Genomic DNA, 24,026 nt, shown 5'->3' with positions numbered 1-24,026 from the left:
TCAATCTCCAGAAAATTATGTTGCATGAAAACAACTAATGTCAAATAGTATGTACTATATAATTCTATTTATATAACATTCTTGAAATGACTACAGAAAGTAAAGAATTATAGAAATGAAGAGTAACTTAGTGGATACCAGAGATTGGGGGATGGGAGGTAAGGGTAAGATGGAAGTAAATGGGATCCCTGTGAAAAAAGTGTTCCCTATTTTGACTATAGTAAATATCCTAATTTTGATATTACTATAGATTTTCTTTGATATCACCATACTTCATAAGATAATGCTATTAAGGAAAACTGGGTAAAGAGAATATGAGATGTCACTATTATTCCTTACAACTGCATATGAATCTACCATTATTTCAAAATAAAAAATTTAATCTAAAAAAATACAGTATTTTCAGAGCACCTTTCAACATTGATTATATCAATCAAAATCAAGAATCTTCTCTCTATGATTTTACAGTCTAAACCAGGCAACACACACCAAAAAACGTTTGTGGAAGTACACTTAGAATTTAAAGATAAGTGTATAAAGACATACAGCATTTGGATATTAGAGTATCACCATGCAGCAGTATAGAAAAGTATGTGCATGACTACAAGAAAAAAATGCGTTAAAACTCAAACCCTTTCTAGTATGCAGATGTAATATTAAGTTTTTTTATAAAATAAGAAAGGAGACCAGCACCTAGAATAGTTTGGTGCTACTATTATGGTTTCCATAGCACCCTATAATTCATCTTTCAGTCCTTTTCAAACATTATTGTTTCAACTGTGACTTTTCCACTAGACAGCAAAGTCTATAAATACAAGGAAGGTCTTCAGCTTGCCTTCCAGCATGAAGCACAGTAACTGACACATGGCAAGTACAGAGCAAAAATTAAATATTTTACAACTGAAGTAAGTTGCTCAATAAAACTCTGAACTATATTCTCTTGCTACAGAATTCAAATCCCTACCTTAGGTAAATAAATATTTACCCTTAATTAGCTGAATTTTTCGATGTTGCCTATCAATTCTATTAAACTACTTTAAAAGGTTTTAATACAAATACATTTTTAAAATATGAACTTGACAATGAAAATCACATAACCTTGATTACAAATCTACAGTAAAGAATATCAGGCTAGAGAACACTAATTTCAATTCTGTGAACTTAGAAATATAGAAGCCTACTTAATTATATTAAATACTCTGTATTTGGGGATAGAATCAATGCCATTATGATGTCTAAGAAAATGGACATCACAAAAGCTCATCCTTCAATCATTTTTCCCATAGAAGTTAGCAATAGAAACAGAGTATGAAATGAAAGATTCAGACAGAGAGGTGTGTATATATATATATGTATATATATATATATATATACATACATACACACACACACACACACACACACACACCCTATCAAAGATGAAGAACTAAGCTTAAAAGAGAAGAGTCATGAAGGGCATGGGGTAGTAAATCATTTTCCTCTTGAAATAAGTGCAATTCTCTCATATATCACAGAAATAAACCAGACAGCCTCAAGGCTATTTTAAATATTTAACTCTATCCTTTAAAACAGGGGCAGAAAATATTCTCAAATTTTAGTAGGTTTCCTTTTTATTCCCCCCCTTTTTCTCAAGGGAACTTGATTCCAAAAAAAGGTATAAAAGTGAATGGAAAAACCTCAAAAGCAAGAAGCCAAAAAGCAAAAAAGAATTACTTACCAAGTTGGCCATATAAATTGTGAGCAGCCCCCTCCTGTAAATAATTTTAAGAGACAGAGTGAGACTAAGTATCAATTTGACTTAATAATCATGTTATCATGTTTCAAAGACATCTATCAAAATAATTATCAGGAGTTGTGAAAAAGGGGTAGGTTATGCTAAACTATAAGTTTTAGTACTCTAATAGTTGGATGTAAACAGACTCTATAAGTTATTCTGTTTGATAGTCACTAAACATTCGGTGCAATGGTCATTATTAAAATTATTTAAAATTACTGCTGCCTAGTCATTGTAAACTAGACTTAGTGCAGTAATCATTTTGCAATATATACCAATATCTAATCATTATATTGTTCACCGGAAACTTATATAACATCATGTGTCAATTACATCTCAATTTAAAAAATTACTATTGCTTCATCAATATTTATTAATAGGAGGAGAGATACAATTTGCTATGAGTGTATGTTTATGCTAGAGAATTCTAAATTTAATGAAGAATCATAACAAATTCAACTTGCCAAAAAATCAAGGCCAAACTAATTTTAATTAAAGGCAAATTTATTTTTTAAAAAATCGTATCTTCTATCTGTTTCACACACAATGCAACTGTTCCTCAGAAGTCATCACAAATCACAGTAAATCACCTTGCTTATTAAATGAAAAGTCAAGCGCTAAGTGAACTTTCTAATGACCAAGGACAAAAAGTTCTTTAAACAGTCACATTATAAGAAAACTGCATATTTACTAAACTTACTTAATATGAATTGACCTAGAAGCTCAAAGATAAGGACAATTTTAAATCCTTAATCACGTTATTTAAGTTATACAGCATATGACACCATAAATGAAGCACATCTATTCTCCAGGAAAGAAGTCTTTAATGTTTTAATAGTTCAAGGGCAGAATTCAAATAATAACTATTAAAATTTATTTGAATTTCAATTATGAACATTTTCAGTACTCAAAGAAAATGCTACTCTGTATGAAAAAAGAAATACCAGCATCAAGTCGCTTTCATTTAAATATCATGGAGTTCCCGTGGTGGCGCAGAGGTTAATGAATCCAACTAGGAACCATGAGGTTGCGGGTTCGGTCCCTGCCCTTGCTCAGTGGGTTAACGATCTGGCGTGCTGTGAGCTGTGGTGTAGGTTGCAGACGCGGCTCAGATCCCACGTTGCTGTGGCTCTGGCATAGGCTGGTGGCTATAGCTCCGATTCGACCCCTAGCCTGGGAACCTCCATATGCCACGGGAGCGGCCCAAGAAATAGCAAAAAGACAAAAAACAAAAAAAACAAAAAACAAATAAATATCATGCCAGGTCTTGATATTAAATCTTCTTGATGTCAGATCCAGTCATATAAAGTTGTGACTGTTCATAATTTAAAATGGATAAATGGGATTTTTAATATTACTAAAGCCACACAGAGGCAGTATGATATAACTGGACAAGGTTGAAGTGACATTAGGAAATCAGGGTTCCAGTTAACTTCAATTCTCTCTCTCTCTCTTTTTTTTTTTTTTTTTTGTCTCTTTGCCATTTCCTGGGCTGCTCCTGTGGCATACGGAGGTTCCCGGGCTAGGGGTCCAGTCGGAGCTGTAGCCACCAGTCTATGCCAGAGCCACAGCAATGCGGGATCCGAGTCACATCCGCAACCTACACCACAGCTCACAGCAACGCCGGATCCTTAACCCACTGAGCAAAGCCAGGAGTCGAACCCACAACCCCATGGCTCCTAGTCAGATTTGTTAACTGCTGAGCCACGACGGGAACTCCAAATTCTTTTTTTTTTTAATTTACACTTATCACCAACATAGAAAACAACATTGGACCTAGCCTGGTTCAAAGGGGAAGAGGTCTAGGAGTTCCCATTGTAGTGCAGCAGAAACAAATTCAACTAGTTTCCTTGAGGATGCGGGTTCAATCCCTGGCCTTGCTCAGTGGGTCAGCTATCTCGCATTGCCGTGAGCCACTGTGTAGGTCGCAGGCGTGGCTCGGATCCCCTGTTGCTATGGCTGTGGTGTAAGCCAGCAGATGTAGCTCTGACCCCTAGTCTGGGAAGTTCCATAGGCCTTGGGTACGGCCCTAAAAAACAAAAAAAAAAAGAAAGGGAGGAGGTCTAGACATACCCACTGAGCCATACCCCCAGCAATGTCTCTCTTCAGCAAGTATTAATGCACCTGAGCAAATCAGTAGAACTCTACCGCTCCTCCAAAAAAGAATTTCAAAATCACTGAAAAGATGATAATCACTATAAGGTCCTTTTTAGCTCTTCTTTTCTATGATTTATACATATAAATTGAAATTGTTCTTACCCATCTTATTAGTTCCTACCAAATTCTTTTCCTTTTTTTTTTTTTTTTTTTTTTTTTTTTTTTTGTCTTTTTGCCATTTCTAGGCCTGCTCCCACAGCATATGGAGGTTCCCAGGCTAGGGGTCGAATCGGATCTCAGCTGTAGCCACGGGCCACAGCCACAGCCACAGCAACTCGGGATCCAAGCCGCAGCTTGGATTCTACACCACAGCTACACCACAGCTCACAGCAACGCCAGATCCTTAACCCACTGAGCAAGGCCAGGGAGTGAACCTGAAACATCATCGTTCCTAGTCAGATTTGTTAACCACTGAGCCACAACGGGAACTCCCTTCCTTTCTTTTTATTTTTTCAGGGCTGTACCTGAGGCATATGGAAGTTCCCAGAGCTAGGGGTCAAACTGGAGCTGCAGCTGCAAGCCTACACCACAGCTACAGCCAGATCCTGAATGCTGGATCCTTAACCCACTGAGCAAGGCCAGGGATTGAACCCACAACCTCATGTATACTAGTTGGTTTCTGAACCCACTGATCGATGGTAGGAGCTTCAAGTTCCTACCAAATAACCCATCAAAGATGTTCTAGTACTGCTTATTATTTTAAATAAATTATATCGGGGGTTCCCATTGTGGCCCAGCAGGTTATGAACCCAGCTAGTATCCATGAGGATGTGGCTTCTATCCCTGACCTCACTCAGAGGGTTAAGGATCCAGTATTGCCATGAGCTGTGGAGTAGGCTGCAGACACAGTTCGGATCCTACGTTACTGTGGCTGTGGTGTAGGCCAGCAGCTGCAGGTCTGATTCAACCTCTAGCCTGGGAACCTCCAAAAAGAAGGAAAAAAATTATTATCAAAAAAGGGTAATATCAACATCTAAGAGTCACAAATACACAGAAAAGCTAAATCCTTCTCAAGTGATACCTATTCATACCAACAGCTGGTTATATATGAAGAAAAAAATAATATTCTTCATTACAAAATAAAAACATTTATGTAATTTCAGTGGTAGTGCCTGAAAACACATTTCATTATGAAGTGAACTAATGTATGATGCTATCCAGAATCATCTAGCTTCCATCTACAATTTTACCTTCACTGAGCAAAGATTACCTTATTGACCTTTATGTTTTCACAAACCTGCAACAGCCCCTGGCATCGAATAGTCACTAAACAAATGGTAGAATTACTAAGCAATGTGTTACGAGGAACCCAGCCTTATAAAAAGGAACACACTACAGATATATTGTATAGAAATATAATCACAAAAGATAGCCACTAAACAGAGAGAGAGCCAATTAATTATACTAATTTATTAGCAAGCAGATTTATCTTACACTTGCCTAACATTTAATAATTAGAAGGTATAATTAATATTTTGAAATCAGATTTTATCTTCTCACTAGTTCTATGAAGTGTAACACAGATATTGCTATCCTCACTCTGTCTTCACTCTATAAAAAACCAAGCATCAGAAGTTAAGAGGTTTTCTTAAAAATATAAAAGCAGCAAAAGCAAGTTCATCTGGCTCCAGTTTCATGTTCTTTCCAATGCACTGCATCTACAGCAGAAAATCTTTCTATCACTAAGTCACCTTTCAACTCTAAAATTCAATTACTTGTTTAATATGGTGTCCTAACAGGCTTTCATGCTTTGAGGATGAATAAGGGCTTGACACACTCTTAGTAATGAGAAAAAACAGAGGATGTATCGTTATGAGATGAATTCTGGTCCCAAGTTTAAATTTAATATTCCCAAATAATAAGGAAGATCACCTCCTTCCCAGCTTTATCCAAATTCCATCCCAGAACTAACAGCCTCAATACTAAGAGGATATTATCTGTAAAGGGCATGATATGTTGGATTATATATCATGACTACATATCATATAAAGAGCCAGACTCTTTTTGGTACATTTCCCTGGTACAGTGCCTTCAACCTCCATTCCAATGTGAGCTTGGTAGGTTAGAATATCAGAATAGTGATTTACTGTATCACTTCTCCAGAGGGGTTCAGTACCACAGGAAACTGAAAAGTCAGTTAAATACCATTTTATTATTGAACACTTGACTATATCTAACCTAAGTCTGAGGACAAACAAGTCACTCCCTTCCTAGTGAGTAAATCCTCTCTGGAAACCAAGTTATATACTAAAACTCTGTTATAACAATGATGGGAAAGGGGGAGGTACCAGTAAGAACAAAAAGTGGCCTAGGCATGAGGAGAAGGGGCTAGGGCCAAGGAGGACAATAACTTTTTAAAATTCACAAGAGAACTCTGATACATAAATAATTCCCATTCCACTGAGAATCACTAGATTAGAAGACTGGTGAAGCTCAGTGAACAAGAAGTCGAAAGTTAGTGGAGTATTTCTTTAATCCATAGATAAACTGCTGCTGCTGCTACTGCTGCTTCTTTTTTAAGTGGTAAAAGGGGGTGAATCTCTTAAACTTTCATGAAAAATATAAGTGAGGGTACACAGGAAGGGGTACCATCTAAAAAAGTGTTAAGAACCCCTACTGTAAAGACTAAGTCTGTGTAATCAGAGTATCACTATTCCTATGGGAAGATATTAAAAAATTAAATTTTCTCAACATCTCAGTCAATTAAAAGGTATCCTCACATTCTACTGAAATTCCAGGGATTCTCTTCTAATGACAGTAGATGAACAACTCGCTAATTAGATGAATAATAATGCTTTTTTTCTGAAGACTTTAGTGTACATATTCTTTAGCTAACTTTCTTACGCTTCTGAATGACACTGTATGTAACACATTTCATAACTAAAGTCAGAGGGAATACAGTAAGAATGGTATAACTTCTAAGTTCTAAATATTTATGTATTCTCTATATACATATTAAATATGACACAGTCTATGGATAAGGAGAAACTGGAGATTAAAGAAAAACTAAGTGAAGCTAAATAGCGCAGGGAACTATATCCAGTCACTTGCGATGGAACATGACGGAGGATAATGTGAGAAAAAGAATGAATATATATGTGAATGGGTCACTCTGTTGTACAGCAGAAATTGACAGAATAATGCAAATCAACTATAACAGAAAAAATAAAAACCTAAAAAAAAAAGAAAGAAAAACAAAGTGAATGTTCCTAAACATTGCAATGGTTTATCAAGAGATGCTATTTTAATCATCTCAGAAAATCTTTCAGGATATAATAGACTTTCATCTGTCAGAATGTTTTAGAAGAGTATAAAAGTATTTCTTTGAGGTATAGGAATGGATGAGATAAACTTCCAGTCCAGAGCCAGAGTCTATAAGCATACTCTCTTATACCTGGTAGATAATACAGAGTAAACTTTCAGAAGACTGCAAGGTAATTTCATTTTCTTCTATGAGCACAACATGACACTGAAACTTGAAGAAACCAAAAATGTATAGACCAAACTCATGGTATTTTTTCATTCACATATTATATAGTTGATTCATTTTGCTTAGCAGTTTCACAGCTACAATAGTGTAATTTAACAACTCAACCCATGAACATACTTAGAATAAATATGTAATATTTGGTACTTTAGTCAATGTCCATGTTTGAGCACCCTGCAGTTTTAACTTATCTAAACTAATACTAAATATCAAAGCAAATCCAAAGCAGTTCTACAAAACAAAATCCATCAGAACAACTTCTTTCTGAACCACAAACAAAGCACTTCCTAGAAAAAGAAAGAGAAGACTAGTTCTTAACTGCCCAGCTCAGGATAAACTAGGTGTTAACCAGTGCTTCCTGCTGAGTCACTATGATCACAGTCCTTTGTGGCACAAATTTTTTAAGCAACCCTGGAAACAACTTCAAAGCTTTCACAGAACCCCACAGTGACGTGATTAAGATTTAAGTAAGCTGCCCTCTTACAAGGTGTCAGGAACTAACTGGCAAAGCAAGCTTAACTCTGTAGAGGGAGGGAAACTGGGAAAGATGGATGGAGGAATAAATGGATGGATAAATGGATGAATAGGTGGGGGGGGAGTTGGAAGAAATAAATTTAAACCAATTATATCAAGACATATTTATGAATATAGTTAGATCTTCACTTGTGTGTGTATATCATACATATGTTTGTGTATGTGTATATATAACCTTATTGTATATTTGTACCTCATCAAATGCTTTTAGAAAAACTGATTATATAACTGAGTACAAAATGTATAATCTCAGTAAAGATTTCATTATTAAACAAAGCTTTAGAGATTTAAAAATTAGCACTACCACTATTGCTAATTTGAAAAAAAAAAACCTGATAATCCTTCACATTCTGTTTCTTCCACTTTTTCTAATATACTACTGATATTTACTTTTAAAAGGATGAACTAACAACTGATCAACTGAAAAAGATCAATAGAAAACTCATTCCTTAAATGTTGCTATTTTCCCCAACTTCTAACCTCAGATCTCTTGCCATTTGGGGCTTTGACACTATAATCTTCACCCATAGCTTCGATGACCACCTATAAGTAGTAAATTTCCAATTTTATTTTTATAACTACCATGCTTCTCCTGAGTCTAGCCTCACATTTCAAGCTGCCTACTGGGTATAACCACCAACACATCACTGATTTTCTTTGTAAATTAAAAGCATAATTATAAATTCCTCTTCTTCCTTAAAGTAACAACTATAATATTAATATGCTCCATTTGGATGAGATCGGGAGTGTTCAGGGTGGTATGGCTGTGGACAATGTGCTCGGTTTGGAACACCAGGTGTAATAATTTTTAAAGACGTAGAGCTTCAACCTTTGTAAATTATACTCTATTAAGGAACCTTGATATTTAATGAAACCTTAATAAAATTTTGTAGTAAATAAAAATATACTTTTTCAAAGAAAGTAAGACCACTAAGCTAACTTTTCCAAAATTCCAGATAAACAAAGATAAGACTTCCTTAAAATAAGACACAATGTAAAGCACTCGTATCTTCTTTTTAAAAAGAAGTTGATAGCTTCTGAACAATACAATAAAACTAAATTTTAAAGTTTTTAGTACAGAAATGGGAACTATATCTAGTCACTTATGATGGAACATGATGGAGGATAATGTGAGAAAAATAATGTACCATACGTATATGTGACGGGGTCACTTTGCTATACAGTAGAAAATTGACAGAACAGTGTAAACCAACTGTAACGGAAAAAATAAAAATCATTAAAAGAATAAATAAATAAATAATAAAGTTTTTAGTTGAATCCCAAACCAGTACTTGTGGCTGATGGACACAGACATACACAACTCTCAAAAAAAGAACTCAGAGAGTCCCCATCATAGCTCAGTGGAAATGAATCTGACTAGTATCCATGAGGATGCAGATTTGATCCCTGGAATCGCTTAGTGGGTTAAGGATCCCGTGTTGCCATGAGCTGAGGTGTAGGTCACAGACGTAGCTCGGATGTGGCATTGCTATGCCTATGCTATAGGTCAGCAGCTACAGCTCTGATTTGACCCCTACCCTGGGAATCTCCATATGCTGCGGGTGCAGCTCTAAAAAGAAAGAAAAAAAAAAAAAAAAAAAAAGAACTAGGGAGCTAATTCCAGGTATTATCTGCAACACCTAATAAACAACATAAGTAAATCAACACATAAAACAAAAAGTCTGACTACTAAACAATCACATAAAAATAAGGATCAATTTGGAGTTCCTGCTGTGGCACAACAGGATTGGTGGCATCTTTGGAGTACTGGGACACATGTTCAATCCCAGGCCCAGAACAGTGGGTTAAGGATCTGGCATTGCCACAGCTGTGGCTTAGGTAGGTCATGGCTGTGGCTCAAATCTGATTCCTGGCCTGGGAACTCCATAGGCTGCAGTGCAGCCAAAAGAAAAGAAAAAAAAAAAGAAAAAAAAAAAAGGATCAATTTTCTTTAACAGCCACTGGGATAACACTTACAAAGAAGCTAAACTTAAAATTCTGATTAAGTCTTCAAAACAGCAAATCCACTCAAGTTAATATTTAGAACAGGCCATAATATAAAACAACTACAAATTTTCTATGAATACCTAGTGTATATGAATAAAACACTAGTGCAACAGCTCAACTTTTAAAAAATAAAAGCAGAAAGCTTTCAAAAAAATTCACCATCAAACGTAAAAAGAGAATAGGAAACTAGCAAACCAAAATCCAAGTTATCGCCTCACTTCCAGGAAGCTTCTAAATGCTTTAAGAAGTTATACCTTTTAATATCAATAACACAATTTTACTTTGGTATTATTGTGGTATTTAAACAATATTTACCTTTGAGGAAAAGTCTGACTTTTCAGAAACTAAAATTGTAAAGATAAGTCCTAGACTAATATGAGAAATCAACAAAACATACACACACACACAAAAAAAAACTTGCATATGACAAGGAACATTACGAATCATTGGAGAAAGAATAGACTGTTGAATTCCTAATGCCAGAGTAACTGAGTATTCGCCAGCAAAAAAAAAAAAAAAAAAAAAAAAACACACCCACACACAAAAGGAAAAAAAGATCCTATAGCAAGCAGCCTCTAAGATGGACCTAAACATATTTCTACATTTCGCAAGGTGATAATATTAATACTAAGAAGCTATAAATTTAAAGATATATAATGTATATATACATTTTATATATATATAAAATGTAGTTTGTAGAGCAAGCACAAACAAAGGAAGGAGGGAGGGCAATTTAAACAAACAAAACATACCCAGACACCTATGGTCAATTAATCTTTGATAAAGGAGGCAACAACATAAAATGGAAAAAAGTCAGTCTTTCCAGCAAGTCTTGCTGGGAAACCTGCACAGCTGCATGCAAATCAATGAAACTAGAACCTACCCTCACACCATGCACGAAAATAAACTCAAAATGGCTGGAAGACTTAAATGTAAGACAAGACACCATCAAACTCCTGGAAGAGAACATACACAAAACATTCTCTGACATCAACCTTATGAGCATTTTTCTCAGGTCAGTCTCCCAAAGCAACAGAAATAAGAGCAAAAATAAACCAATAGGACCTAATCAAACTGACAAGCTTTTACACAGCAAAGGAAACCCAAAAAGAAAACAAAAAGACAACTTACAGAATGGGAGAAAATAGTTTCAAATGATGCAACTGACAAGGGCTTAATCTCTAGAATATACAAGCAACTTAAACAACCCAACAGCAAAAAAGCCAACAACCCAATGGAAAAATGAGCAAAAGACTGAATAGACATTTCTCCAAAGAAGATATACAGAGGGCCAACAAGCACATGAAAAAATGCTCAACATTACTGATTATTAGAGAAATGCAAATCAAAACTACCATGAGCTATGACCTCACACCAGTCAAAATGGCCATCACTAATAAGTCCACAAATAACAAATGCTGGAGGGGGTGTGGAGCAAAGGGAACCCTCCTGCACTGTTGGTGGGAATGTAGGCTGGTACACCCATCATGGAGATACCTTAGAAATCCATACATAGAACTACCATATGACCCAGCAATCTCACTCTTGGGCATATATCCGGACAAAATCTTCCTTAAAAAAAGACACATGCACCCCCATGTTCATTGTAACACTATTCACAATAGCCAAGACATGGAAACAACCCAAATGTTCTTTGACAGATGATTGGGTTAGGAAGATGTGGTATATATACACAATGGAATACTACTAGGCCATAAAAAATATCGAAATAATGCCATTTGCAACAACATGGATGGAACTAGAGACTCTCATCCTGAGTGAGGTAAGTCAGAAAGAGAAAGACAAATACCCTATGATATCAGTTATATCTGGAATCTAATATATGGCACAAAGGAACCTTTCCACCGAAAAGAAAATCATGGACTTGGAGAACAGACTTGTGGTTGCCAACGGGGAGGAGGAGGGAGTGGGGTGGATTGGGAGCTTGGGGTTAATAGATACAAACTATTGCCTTTGGAATGGATTAGCAGTGAGATCCTGCTGTGTAGCACTGGGAACTATGTCTAGTCACTTATGATGGAGCATGATAATGTGAGAAAACAGAATGTGTACATGTATGTGTAACTGGTCACCATGCTCTACAGTAGAAAAAAAATTGTATTGGGGAAATAACAATTAAAAAAAAATAAAGTTGGAGAAATTAAAAAAAAAATACAAAACATAAAAATGGAATTCTAAGAAATGAATTCTTTTCCCCCAGTTTCCATGTAAGGAGATTGGAAATGATCACTCAGTCCTTAAAGCTAGTAAAAAGCTGAACAAACTGAAAAGCCAATATTATCCATAATAGAAGTAGGGTCAAGCTGCACACTACTGCTGCTAAAACTGGAGAGACTGCAGTTGGATACAAAGAATCACAGTTTGTAATTTCCCCTGTGGCACAGTGGGTTAAGGATCCAGCACTGCCCCAACTATGGCACAAGTCACAGCTCCAGCACGGATTTGACCCCTAGCCCAGAACTTCCACATGCCAGAGGCGCAGGCAAAAAAATAAATAAATAAATAAAATAAAAGCACAACTTAACAGAGCACAAACTCACAAAATTGAAACCTCTAAGGGAATAAAAACCAGGAAAGGAAAACCTGAACTACAACTGATAAATAGCAGGAGGCTCATTGTGACTGCACAGGATAAACACAGGAGGCACAGTCAGGGAGTTAAAAGTTCCAGGAATATAAGTCTTAAGGGGTCCCCCACACTTTGTGAGTTTTACCTCCAGGAGCTCTACTAGGTTCTCACAGTCAATATCAGAGAAAAATCCTCTTGAGCTTCCAAGCAGGGGGAGGTAAAAGGGAATATTTTGAAATAAGCCAGAGTACTCTGTACTTAACAAGACCTGCCCTCAGGAGAAATTAGTTAGCCAAAGCCTAACCTGCTAGGGTATTATGAGAGCCTAACTCACCTGGGGTAGGAGAATACCCAACTCCAGATGGCTCTAGAATTCCACATGTAAGAAGTGAAATACCCAAGTCCAGCACACTCTAACCATCATGCCCCACCAAGGGTGGAGGTGAAGGGGGTTGAGAAACACTTGTAAAGTTCACAGTCCACAGGCATAGGCTCACTGGAGATTGAAACCAAGTCAGAGGACTATAGAACATCTCCCTTCCCTGCCACAACTCACCATCACAATACAAAAGGCCTATTTATAGTAATTCCTTTTACCTGGTACATCATGTCTGGCTAACAAGAAAAAATTACAAAGCATAACAAGAGGCAAAAAATACAATTTGAAAATACAGAGCAAACATCAGAACCAGACATGGCAGGGATGACATGTGGGAATTATCAGATCAGGAAGTTAAGACAATAGTGATTAATATGCTAAGGGCTCTAATGAATAAAGTAGACAGCATGTAAGAACAGATGAGCCATGTAAGCAAAAGAGATGGAAATCCTAAGAAAGAACTATAAAGAAAAGCAACTACAACAGAAATGAAGGATGCCTTTAATGGGATTAAATTATGGGAAGAATGCCTTTAACTAGTAGAATAAACATAGCCAAGGAAAGACTCTCTGAGCTAGAGGATCTATCAGTAGAATCCCCAGAAACTTAAAAGCAAAGAGAACAAAGACAAAAAAAATACCCAAGGACTGTGAGATAATTACAAATGCTGTAATATGTGTAATGTGAATAACAGAAAGAAAGAAAGGAACAGAAGAAATACTTGAAACAATAACAACTGATAATTTTTCCAAATTAATGTTACACACTATACCACAGACCCAGGAAGCTTAGAGAATACCAAACAGGATAAATGCCAAAACAAAACTACACCTAGGCACATCTTACTCAAACTACAGAAAATTATAGGTAAAGAAAAATCCTGAAAGAATCCAGAGGAAAAACACACCTTACCTGCAGAGGAACAAAGATAAGAATTAATCTGGAGTTCCCGTCGTGGCGCAGTGGTTAGCGAATCCGACTAGGAACCATGAGGTTGCGGGTTTGGTCCCTGCCCTTGCTCAGTGGGTTAACGATCTGGCGTTGCTGTGAGCTGTGGTGTAGGTTGCAGACGTGGCTCGGATCCCGCGTTGCTGTGGCTCTGGTGTAGGCTGGTGGCTACAGCTCTGATTTGACCCCTAGCGTGGGAACCTCCATATGCCGTGGGATCGGCCCAAAGAAATAGCAAAAAGACCAAAAAAAAAAAAAAAAAATTCTAAAAAAAAAAAAAGAATTAATTAATCTGACTTTTGCTCAGGAACCAAGCAAACAGGACAGTGGAGTGATATACTGAAAGTACTAATAGAGGGAAAAAACACCAATCTAGAATTCTGTACCCTATAAAATTATCCTTCAAAAGTGAAGGACAAATAAAGACCTTACCAGAAAAACAAAATTGAGAGAATTTGTTGCTAGTAGACCTGCTCTACAAGAAATGTTAAACGTCTCTAGAGAGAAGAAAAATATGAGTCAAAAACTCATTTACATAAAGAAAGGTAGAGCATTAAAGAAGAAATAAGTGAAGTAAAATTTTAAATTTTATTTTTCTTATTTGCAATTGTTCAAACAGATAAGAATCTGTTTAAAATAAAAGCAACAATGTATCTGATTATATATACCTATGTATATATCTTGCGTGGGGTGGAGTACATAGTAATGTAGGCTTATGAGCAAAGTGAATGGCAACAATGATGTAAGGGACAGGGGGAAGGAATTAGGACTATTTTGTGATATAAGATACTCTTACCTTGAATAAGATACCCTCACTTTGAAGGGATATAGTATTATTATTATTAAAGTATTATTGGAAAGTGGACTTGGATTCACTGTAAATGTATATTGTAAAAACTAAGGCAAACACTAAAGAAAAGTAAAAAAACAGAAGTATAACTAATATATTAAGAAAGGAGTTGAGTTCCCATTGTGGCTCAGTGGGTTAAGAATCCAACTAGTATCAGAGTCCCCATTGTGACACAGTGGAAAACGAATTCAACTAGGAACCATGAAGTTGCAGGTTCAATTCCTGGCCTTGTTCAGTGGGTTTAGGATCCAGTGTTGCTGTGAGGTGTGGTGTATGATGCAGATGCAGCTCGGATCTGGCATTGCTGTGGCTGTGGCGTAGGCCAGCAGCTACAGCTCCAAATAGACCCCTAGCCTTGGAATCTCCATATGCTGCAGATGCAGCCCTAAAAAGCAAAAAAAAAAAAAAAAAAAAGAAAAGAAAAGAAAAGAAAATCCAACTAGTATCCATGAGGATGTGGCTTCAATCCCTGGCCTTGCTCAGTGGGTTAAGGATCCAGTGTTGCTGCGAGCTGCACTGTAGGTTGCAGACGTGGCTCAAATCTGTCGTTGCTGTGGCTGTGGTTCAGGCTAGCAGCTGTAGCTCTGCTTCGACCCCTAGCCTGGGTTATGCCACAGTTGCAGCCATTAAAAAAAAAAAGGAGAGAAAACAGAACTACATAAAACATTCAGTTAAAACCACAAAAGGCAAAAGCCGTTGTGGCTCAGTGGGTTAAGGAACCAACCAGTATCCATGAAGATGAGGATCTGATCCCTGGCCTTGGTCAGTGGGTTAAAGGAGCTGGCATTGCCATGAGCTGCAGTATACGTCACAAACACAGCTCAGATCTGGCATTGCTGTGGCTGTGGTGCAGGGTGGCAGTTCCAATTTGACCCCTAGCCTGGGAACCTCCATATGCTAAGTGTGCAGTCCTAAAAAGAAAAAGAAACACAAAAGGCAGAAAAAGAGTGGAAGACAAAAATTAAAACAAAGAACAAAGACAGCGAAGAGAAAACAGTAACAAATATTATAGACATTAACCCAGCTATATCAATAATCACTTTGAAAGTCAATGGTCTAAATACAACAATTAATGACAGACTGTCAATAAAAACAAAAATAAACAAATGGGGCCTAATGAAACTTATGAGCTTTTGCACAACAAGGAAACCATACACAAAATAAAAAGATAACCTATGGAATGGGAGAAAATAGTTGCAAACGAAGCAACTGACAAGGGATTGATTTCCAAATTATACAAAGAGCTCATATAGCTCAATATTCTAAAAAAAAAAAAAAAAAATCAGAGTTCCCGTCATGGTTCAGTGGTTAGCGAACCTGACTAGCATTCATAAGGATGCGGGTTCGATCTCTGGCCCCGCTCAGTGGGTTAAGGATCTGGCATTGCCGTGAGCTGTGGTGTAGGTCACAGACGCGGCCTGGATCCTGCGTGGCTGTGGCTGTGGCTCTTGATGTAGGCCAGCAGCTATAGCTCCGATTAGACCCTTAGCTGGGAACATCCATATGCCTCAGGCGTGGCCCTAAAAAGAAAAAAAGGGCAAAAAAAAAAATTTTTTTTAATTTATTTTATTTTTTGTCTTTTTGCCATTTCTTGGGCCGCTCCCGCGGCATGTGGAGGTTCCCAGGCTAGGGGTCCAATCGGAGGTGTAGCTGCCAGCCTACACCAGAGCCACAGCAACGCGGGATCCGAGCCGCATCTGCGACCTACACCACAGCTTACGGCAACGCCGGATCCTTAACCCACTGAGCAAGGGCAGGGACCGAACCCGCAACCTCATGGTTCCTAGTCAGATTCGTTAACCACTGCACCACGACAGGAACTCCAAATTTTTTTAATTTAAAAATAAAAATCCAAAGACAAGGTAGAAGACCTAAATAGACATTTTTTTCCAAAGAAGACACACAGATGGCAAAAAGACACATAGAAAGATGCTCACTATCACTAATTATTAGAGAAATGCAATTCAAAACTACAATGAGGTATCACTTCACACCCTTCGGAGTGGCCATCACCAAAAAGTCTACAAGAAATAAATGCTGGAGAGGGTGTGGAGCAAACGAACACTTCCTCGCACTACTGGTGGGAATGTAAACTGGTACAGACACCATGGAGAACAGTGTGGAAGTTCCTTAAAAACTAAAAGTAAGAGTTACCATACAATCCAGCAATCCCACTCCTGGGCATATATCTGGCAAGGATGAAAACTATAATTCAAAAAGATACATGCATCCTAGTGTTCATAGCAGCACTATTTACAACAGCCAAGACATGGAAGCATCCTAAATGGCCACTGACAAAGGAATGGATAAAGAAGGGATGTGTGTGTATGCCTGTAACAGAATATTGTGTGTGTGTGTAGGAATATTTTATATATGTGTGTATGTGTGTATATACATATACATATATATATATAACAGAATATTACTCAGCCACAAAAATGAATGAAATAATGCCATTTGAAGCAACATGGATGGACCTAGAGATTACTATAACCGTGGAGTAAGTCAGACAAAGAAAGACAAATATCATATGGAATATATGCTCCAACAATACTTTTTTAAGTAATATACAATGTCACCTTCTACATAAAATGAAAATTCATATAATGGAAAAGAAAGCAGGAAAAGGAAGAAAGAAAAAAAGGAGAAAAAGAAAAAACAGTAATAAAACTATTGAAATAATGCAGTCACAGCATAAGAAATACATCAAATATTAATGGGCTAAGTAATGTAATTAAAAGGCAAAAATTAGCAGAATAGATTTTTTTCTTTTTTTCTTTTTCTTTTTTATTGAAATATAGTTGACTTACAATGTTTCAGGTGTATAGCAAAGTGATTCAATTACACATATATTCTCTTTTAGATTCTTTTCCATTCTAGGTTACTACTAGCAGGACAGATTTAAAAAACCAAGACCCAATTATAAGCTATTTGCTAAAAATACACTTTAGATACAGAGACAGAAATGCTTGAAATTAACTGGAAAGAAAACATATACAATGCAAACACTAAGAGAAGGATGGAGTGATTACCTTAATATCATATAAAATAGAATTCAGAACAAAGCGAATTATCTGAGCTATAGAGGAACATGTTATATTGATAAAAGGGTCAATTCATCATGAAGAAATGACAATCACATGCCAATAAAATTTTCAAAGAAACTGATAGCATTAAAGAGAGAAACAGACGAATCCAGAACCATAGAAGATTTTAACACTTTTCTCTCACCAAATGATAAAAGTAAGAAAAAAATTTAGTAATGATACAGAACAGAGTTTTCAACAAAGAAGGGATTTGTCCCATGGGGACATGTTTCCCATGGAAACATTATTTGTTGTCTCAGTTTGGTGGGGAGGGGAAGAGAATGCTAATGGTATGTTTGAGTACAATGCACAGGATAGATCTCCCCAAAATTAAGCATTACCTGGCCCAGCACAAGTCAATAATGCCAAGATTGAGAACCCCTGCTAGTATGAAGAACTACATCAAGTTGATCTTGTTGATATTTTAAAAATACTACTAACAGACTAAAATAATTCACACACCCACACCCCACACACGCACACGCACACGCACACACCCCATCACGTAATCATACAAATTGATCCAAAAGGGTCATTTGACAATCATTTGATTAAAGCACTCTGCAAATTAGGAAGAAGTGTAAACTGCCTAAACATGATAAACAACATCTTAAAAAAAGCACCCTACAGCTAACACCTTACTTAATTTTGAAAGACTGAATTCTTTCCCCTAAGATCAGGAACAAGAAAAGGATGTACCAGGACAATAAAGCAAGGAAAGGAAATAAAAGATATACAGACTGGGAAGGAAGAAATAAGACTGCTCCATTTGCAAAAACTAAGTTTCTATGTAGAAAAATCTCAAAAAATATGCAAAAAAACCCTCCTAGATTTAGTAAGTGAATTCAGTAAGGTCCCAGGAATCAAGAACCAATCATATTTCAAAAACCAATCATATTTCTATGTTGCAGCAATAAACATGAGAAAAGTAATATTAAAAACCTAATACCTGAAGTTCCTGCTATATGCAGCAGGTTAATGATGTGATATTATCTCTGCAATGGCACAGGTTCAGTGCCCAGCCCAGCACAGTGAGTTAGGATCCTGCATTGCTGTGGCTGCGGCACAGGTTACAGCTGTGGCTTGGATTCAAACCCTGGCCTGGGAACTTCCAAATGCCGAGAGTGGCCAAAAAAATGTAATATCCTACCTCACATCAGAGACAAAAATTGACTCAAAATGGATCAAAAACCCAAATACAAGAACTAAAACTATAAAATTCTAAAACTAAAAAACTCTTAAAACATAGGGGTAAATCTTTGTGACCTTAGAGTTGGTAATGGCTTCTTAAATACGGCACAAAAGCACAATCAATAAAAGAATAAAATATATAAACTAGACTTCATCAAAATTAAAAATATATGTGCTTCAAAGGACAGCATCAAGAAATTTTAAAAAGTCAGAGCACCAAATGGGAGAAGGAAATTTGCAAATCATATATCTGATAAAGGACTTGTAACTAGAATATCTAAATAACTCTTACAAATTAATAATAAAAAAAATGATACAATTAAAAAAAACAGGCAAAGGATCTAAATAGGTTTCTCCAAAGATAAACAAATGACTAGTAAGTACGTGAAAAGTTGCTGAACACCATTAGTCATCTGGGAAATTCAAATTTAAACTGCAATTAAATATTACTTCACACTCTCCAGGATGACCATAATCAGAAAGACACATTATTACAAGTGTTAGCCAGAACTTGAAGAAATTAAACTCCCTACTGCTGGAGTGAATGAAAAATGGTGCAACAACTTCAGTTCCACTTTGGCAGTTCCTCAAATGGTTAAACAGAGAGCCAGCAATAAAACTACAAATTAATAACAGAGAGACCCTTCCATCTTCTTAAGCTCTCTACTTATATCAAAGGAGAAAGAAAAACTAAAATTACAGAATTTCTAGAAAATGATGATAATGAAAATAACGCATATCAGAATCAATGGGATATAATTACAGCAATGATAAAGAGAAAATTCATAGCCTTAAACACTTACATCAATAGACCTTAAAAAAGGAAAATAAATAAATTAAGCATCAAACTAAAAAGATTTTTAAAAAGAAAGCAAATTTGCTCAAAAAGTAGGAAGAAGGAAAAAACAATGAAAGTGAAAATTGGATGAGAAAGCCAAAAAACAGAGCTAATAAATGAGTCAAAATCAACAAATTAGCTAACAATACAATTATGCAAAATAAATGGCAAGTTGAGAAATAACCAGGGAAAACAAAAAATTCAATCAAATCATAACTACTTTGTATAAGCTCCATGCAAATAAATACAAAAATCTTTATAAAATGGGTAATTTCTGGGAAATGGAAGCTTTTTAATAAAGGGATAATGTTCAAATTGTTAAAGAAAGTTATTAACACTGACTTTCTATTGAGTGAGTTGAAAGTTTAAACAGACCAATTTCCACAGAGGAAACTGACAACTTTTTCTATAAACTACCACACCCAAAAGAGTCACCACGGTTCCACAGAGGAATGGACCAAATACTAAAAGGCCACAACATTCATTGCTACTTAAACTATACCAGAGTAAGGAGAAAAAAAATGAAAACTGGTGAATTATTTATAAAGTAAATATGACACCAACATTAAACTCGATTTGTTTAATACATACACACAACACACACTAGTCATTCTCACAAATAGTGATGTCATGATCAACTGAGGTTCATCACAGCACAGAAAGAATTGGAATTGTGGAATGTCAGGAAATCCACTCATTTAGTTCACCATAAATAACAGATATCATTGGAAAGAGCTGGTGATTATCACTTTAATCACATTCAAACTTGGAACAACTTAAAACTATGGACCTCTGATGGTTTCAGCATCATCTATGAAGTAAATTCTTATCAAGAATGTTTAATCTGAATCTAATCAAGTCTTCAGCCTGAACTTCAAGTATACAAGAAATATTTCAGACAAAGGCAGAAATGTTTTAGACACACAAGACAATTGGCCTGGTCACATCAGTAAGTCAACGCTATGAGGGAAAGAAAGGGGGGATTAACCTAGATTAGAAGAAAATACATATAACACCATATGTCAACTTTGATGTTCACGTTCAAAAAACAGCTGTAGGGAGTTTCCTTGTGGCTCAGAGGGTTAACTATCCAGCTTTGTCACTGCAGTGGCTCAGGTCACTGCTATGGCAGGGGTTCAATCCCTGGCGTGGGAACTTCCATATGCTGGGGGTGCAGCCAAAAAAGAAAAAACTGTAAAGCACTTCAGGACAACATGGACAAGATGGTATTAGAAAATGATAATGATTCCTTTGTGTGATAATACTGTTGTAATTGAATAGGAAAGTACCCTAACTTTAGAATTTGCATGCTTGAGTTCCCAATGTGGCTCAGTGGTTAATGAATCCAACTAGGAACCATGAGCTGCAGGTTCGATCCCTGGCCTTCTCAGTGGGTTAAGGATCCGGCGTTGCCATGAGCTGTGGTGTAGGTCACAGACTGCGGCTCATAGGATCCGAATTGCTGTGGCTCTGGCATAGGTTGGCAGCTACAGCTCCGATTAGACCCCTAGCCTGGAAACCTCCATATGCCACGGGTGCAGCCCTAAATAAATAATAGTAATAAAAATAAATAAAAATAGAAATTGCATGCTGAAGTATTTAGGAGTTCATGATGCCTACAATGTAAAGTAGGCAAATAACTTCAAAAATCCTGTATTATCATTCAAGTGCTCAAAATAAATCATAGAAAGCTTGGCTTAAAGCATCTTTAAAGTTTCAGATGAGTAGCATACTTTGAGTCATATTTTCAAAACAAATATTCAGATATTTTAATGGATTGGAGAGTTACAATCACCAGAACAATTACTTTAGGGCAAAAAACAATAAAAAATACTTCACACTTAACACACTTACAATACAGCAGGCACTCTTCTAAGCACGTTTTACATAATTAACTCATTTAATTCTCTGAACAGCCCTGAGTAGATTACGACTACTATCTCCATTTTCTTTCTTTTTTTTGCACTACCTCCATTTTCAATGTAAGGAATAAACCATAAAAGTTACATAGTAAGTGGCAGAGCCAGTCTCTCAAACCAGATAATATAGCTGCAGAATCCACACTCTTAACAACTATTCTGCACTGTCCTCTCAGGTGGAGTAACTTACATTTCTAGCAATAATGACTTTATTTTGCTGGGGTCATTACATGTTTCGATTTAGTAATTTTAATAACCCAGAAGTATCATGATATAATCAGAGAACCACAAAAATTTAGATACTACTACATTTACAAGAATGCCTTAAAATGGCTTCAGGTGGTTTAAGTAAACATTTGGTTACCGCACAAGAATTACCTATATTCTTATTAGGGGATCCACGACTGTAATAAACATCTCCATAAACTGAAAGATGACCCCCATCTTGATTAATACATGAGTGTATCTTGATTGTCTGGAATAAAGATGGAATCAAAGCAGTTCCTGACAATAAAAATAATTATTCTTGAGATGGTAAAAATCCTTTTACGCAAAATCTTTAACTTCAACTGTTTACCTGGCTGAACAACTTACAGAACAGTTTGTAGCTCTTTTTTTTTTTTTTTTTGTCTTTTCTAGGGCTGCTCCCATGGCATGTGGAGGTTCCCAGGCTAGGGGTCTAATTGGAGTTGTAGACTCGGGTTCAATCCCTGGCCTTGCTCAGTGGGTTAAGAATCCATTGTTGCTGTGAGCTGTGGGGTAGGTTGCAGACACAACGAGGATCTGGCGTTGCTGTGGCTTTGGCATAGGTCATCAGCAAAAGCTCCGGTTGGACCCTTAGCCTGGGGACCTCCATGTGCTGTGGGAGCAGCCCTAGAAAAGGCAAAAAAAGACAAAAAAAAAACAAAAACAAACAAACAAAAACCCATAAAAAATAATATTACTATTAAATTCTCCAGATATTTGCAAGATTGAAAAATATATGTGGAAATATTTCTCATCCCTGGATCATGATAAACAATAAGTAGATAAAAATAAATTCCTAGCTAGGGTGGGGATCAGTAAATCAGTTCCACTAAATATGTAGATAAGTAAATTTTTACCTGCTTTTTCTTTCAATCAGAATGGCCACATAAGATGCTGGCAAAGCGGCACCAAAGCCAGGACTCCATGAGTAGAATTTGCCAAGTATCTTCCTGAAATTCAAATTTGGAATAACTGTATGAAATTTCTAGTTGGTCATTTTGGTTATTATGCATAGAAGTTCCCCTTCTCAGTCCACCCTCTGTGTCAATGTCCCACAGCACTTCAAATGCAACATGTCCCAAATAAAACTCATTATCCTTCTCCCCCTCTCCAGGACCGTGTTCCTTCTCCTCTCTCTTGCAAGGTTAATGACATCAACCACTGTGAGACATCCTGGGCTTCTCCTCCTTCCCTACCTCACATAGGAAACCATTCCCTTAAACATTTCCATATGCACCTGCTCTCTCAGATCCCCCCCAAGCCACTGCCCCTGCCTCAGCCGAGTCCCTCCCCATCTCTTCCTCAGGCTACAACATCAGCAAACCAACAGGTATCTCTCCTTCCAATGATTTAGTCAGTTGTATTCATCCAAACATTCCCTAGATCCAACATTGATCACTTAGCAAACCCTCTATGTTCTCGGTTTATCTATCAAATGGGAATAAATGTACTATCTCACACAGATGTTACGACGGCTACATGAGCTGATTCCCAGAACCACACATGGCACATGGAAGGTATTCAGAAAATGTCAGCTTTTATTACTGCTACTGTTTTGTAAACACATGATAGATATTCAACACATGTCTTTGCTTCTATAACTCTGGGAAAGTTTTTCTTATTTTACATTTTGTACTTATATGTATATATAAAAGTTTCCATTTACTTGAACATATCCCTTGAAAGAAAGAATCTGCATAGTGTCTCACATATTATAAACAACCACAGGCTACTTGGATTATTAAAGAGGGAAAAAAAATCTGGAAATAATTAGGAAGATTTTTTTTTCCTTCAAAGATGCTATATTGCTAAGAAAGGGAGAAGGAGGAAAATTATAAAAATTATTTGAACAAAATTAGTTAACCGTTCAATGATGTATTTACTATAGGAAAGAAATATATACTATGTACATACAGATAAGGATCAAAAATCACAAGTGAAGCTTAGCTTTAAAAAAATTAGAAAACCGGAGTTCCCGTCGTGGCGCAGTGATTAACGAATATGACTAGGAACCATGAGG

General features: G+C 36.6%; 1 protein-coding gene across 8 annotated transcripts in view; it reads right to left on the bottom strand.

Moving 5' to 3' along the window:
- The window catches only part of TMEM135 (transmembrane protein 135), a 279,815-nt gene that overhangs the window by 185,562 nt on the left and 70,227 nt on the right, over positions 1 to 24,026 (bottom strand). For all 8 annotated transcript variants that reach the window (XM_021062615.1, XM_021062616.1, XM_021062611.1 and 5 more), the window contains 2 exons: positions 22,864 to 22,956; positions 1,718 to 1,751 (listed from right to left, as the gene is read on the bottom strand). In XM_021062615.1, coding sequence (XP_020918274.1) covers positions 1,718 to 1,751; positions 22,864 to 22,956 — 127 coding nt within the window. The remainder of the gene's footprint in view (positions 1 to 1,717; positions 1,752 to 22,863; positions 22,957 to 24,026) is intronic.

This window comes from Sus scrofa, chromosome 9 (genome assembly GCF_000003025.6).
Source record: "Sus scrofa isolate TJ Tabasco breed Duroc chromosome 9, Sscrofa11.1, whole genome shotgun sequence".
Taxonomy (NCBI): Eukaryota; Metazoa; Chordata; class Mammalia; order Artiodactyla; family Suidae; genus Sus; species Sus scrofa.
Note: the sequence above shows the minus strand (reverse complement) of the source record. Positions and strands in the feature narration are given on the sequence as shown.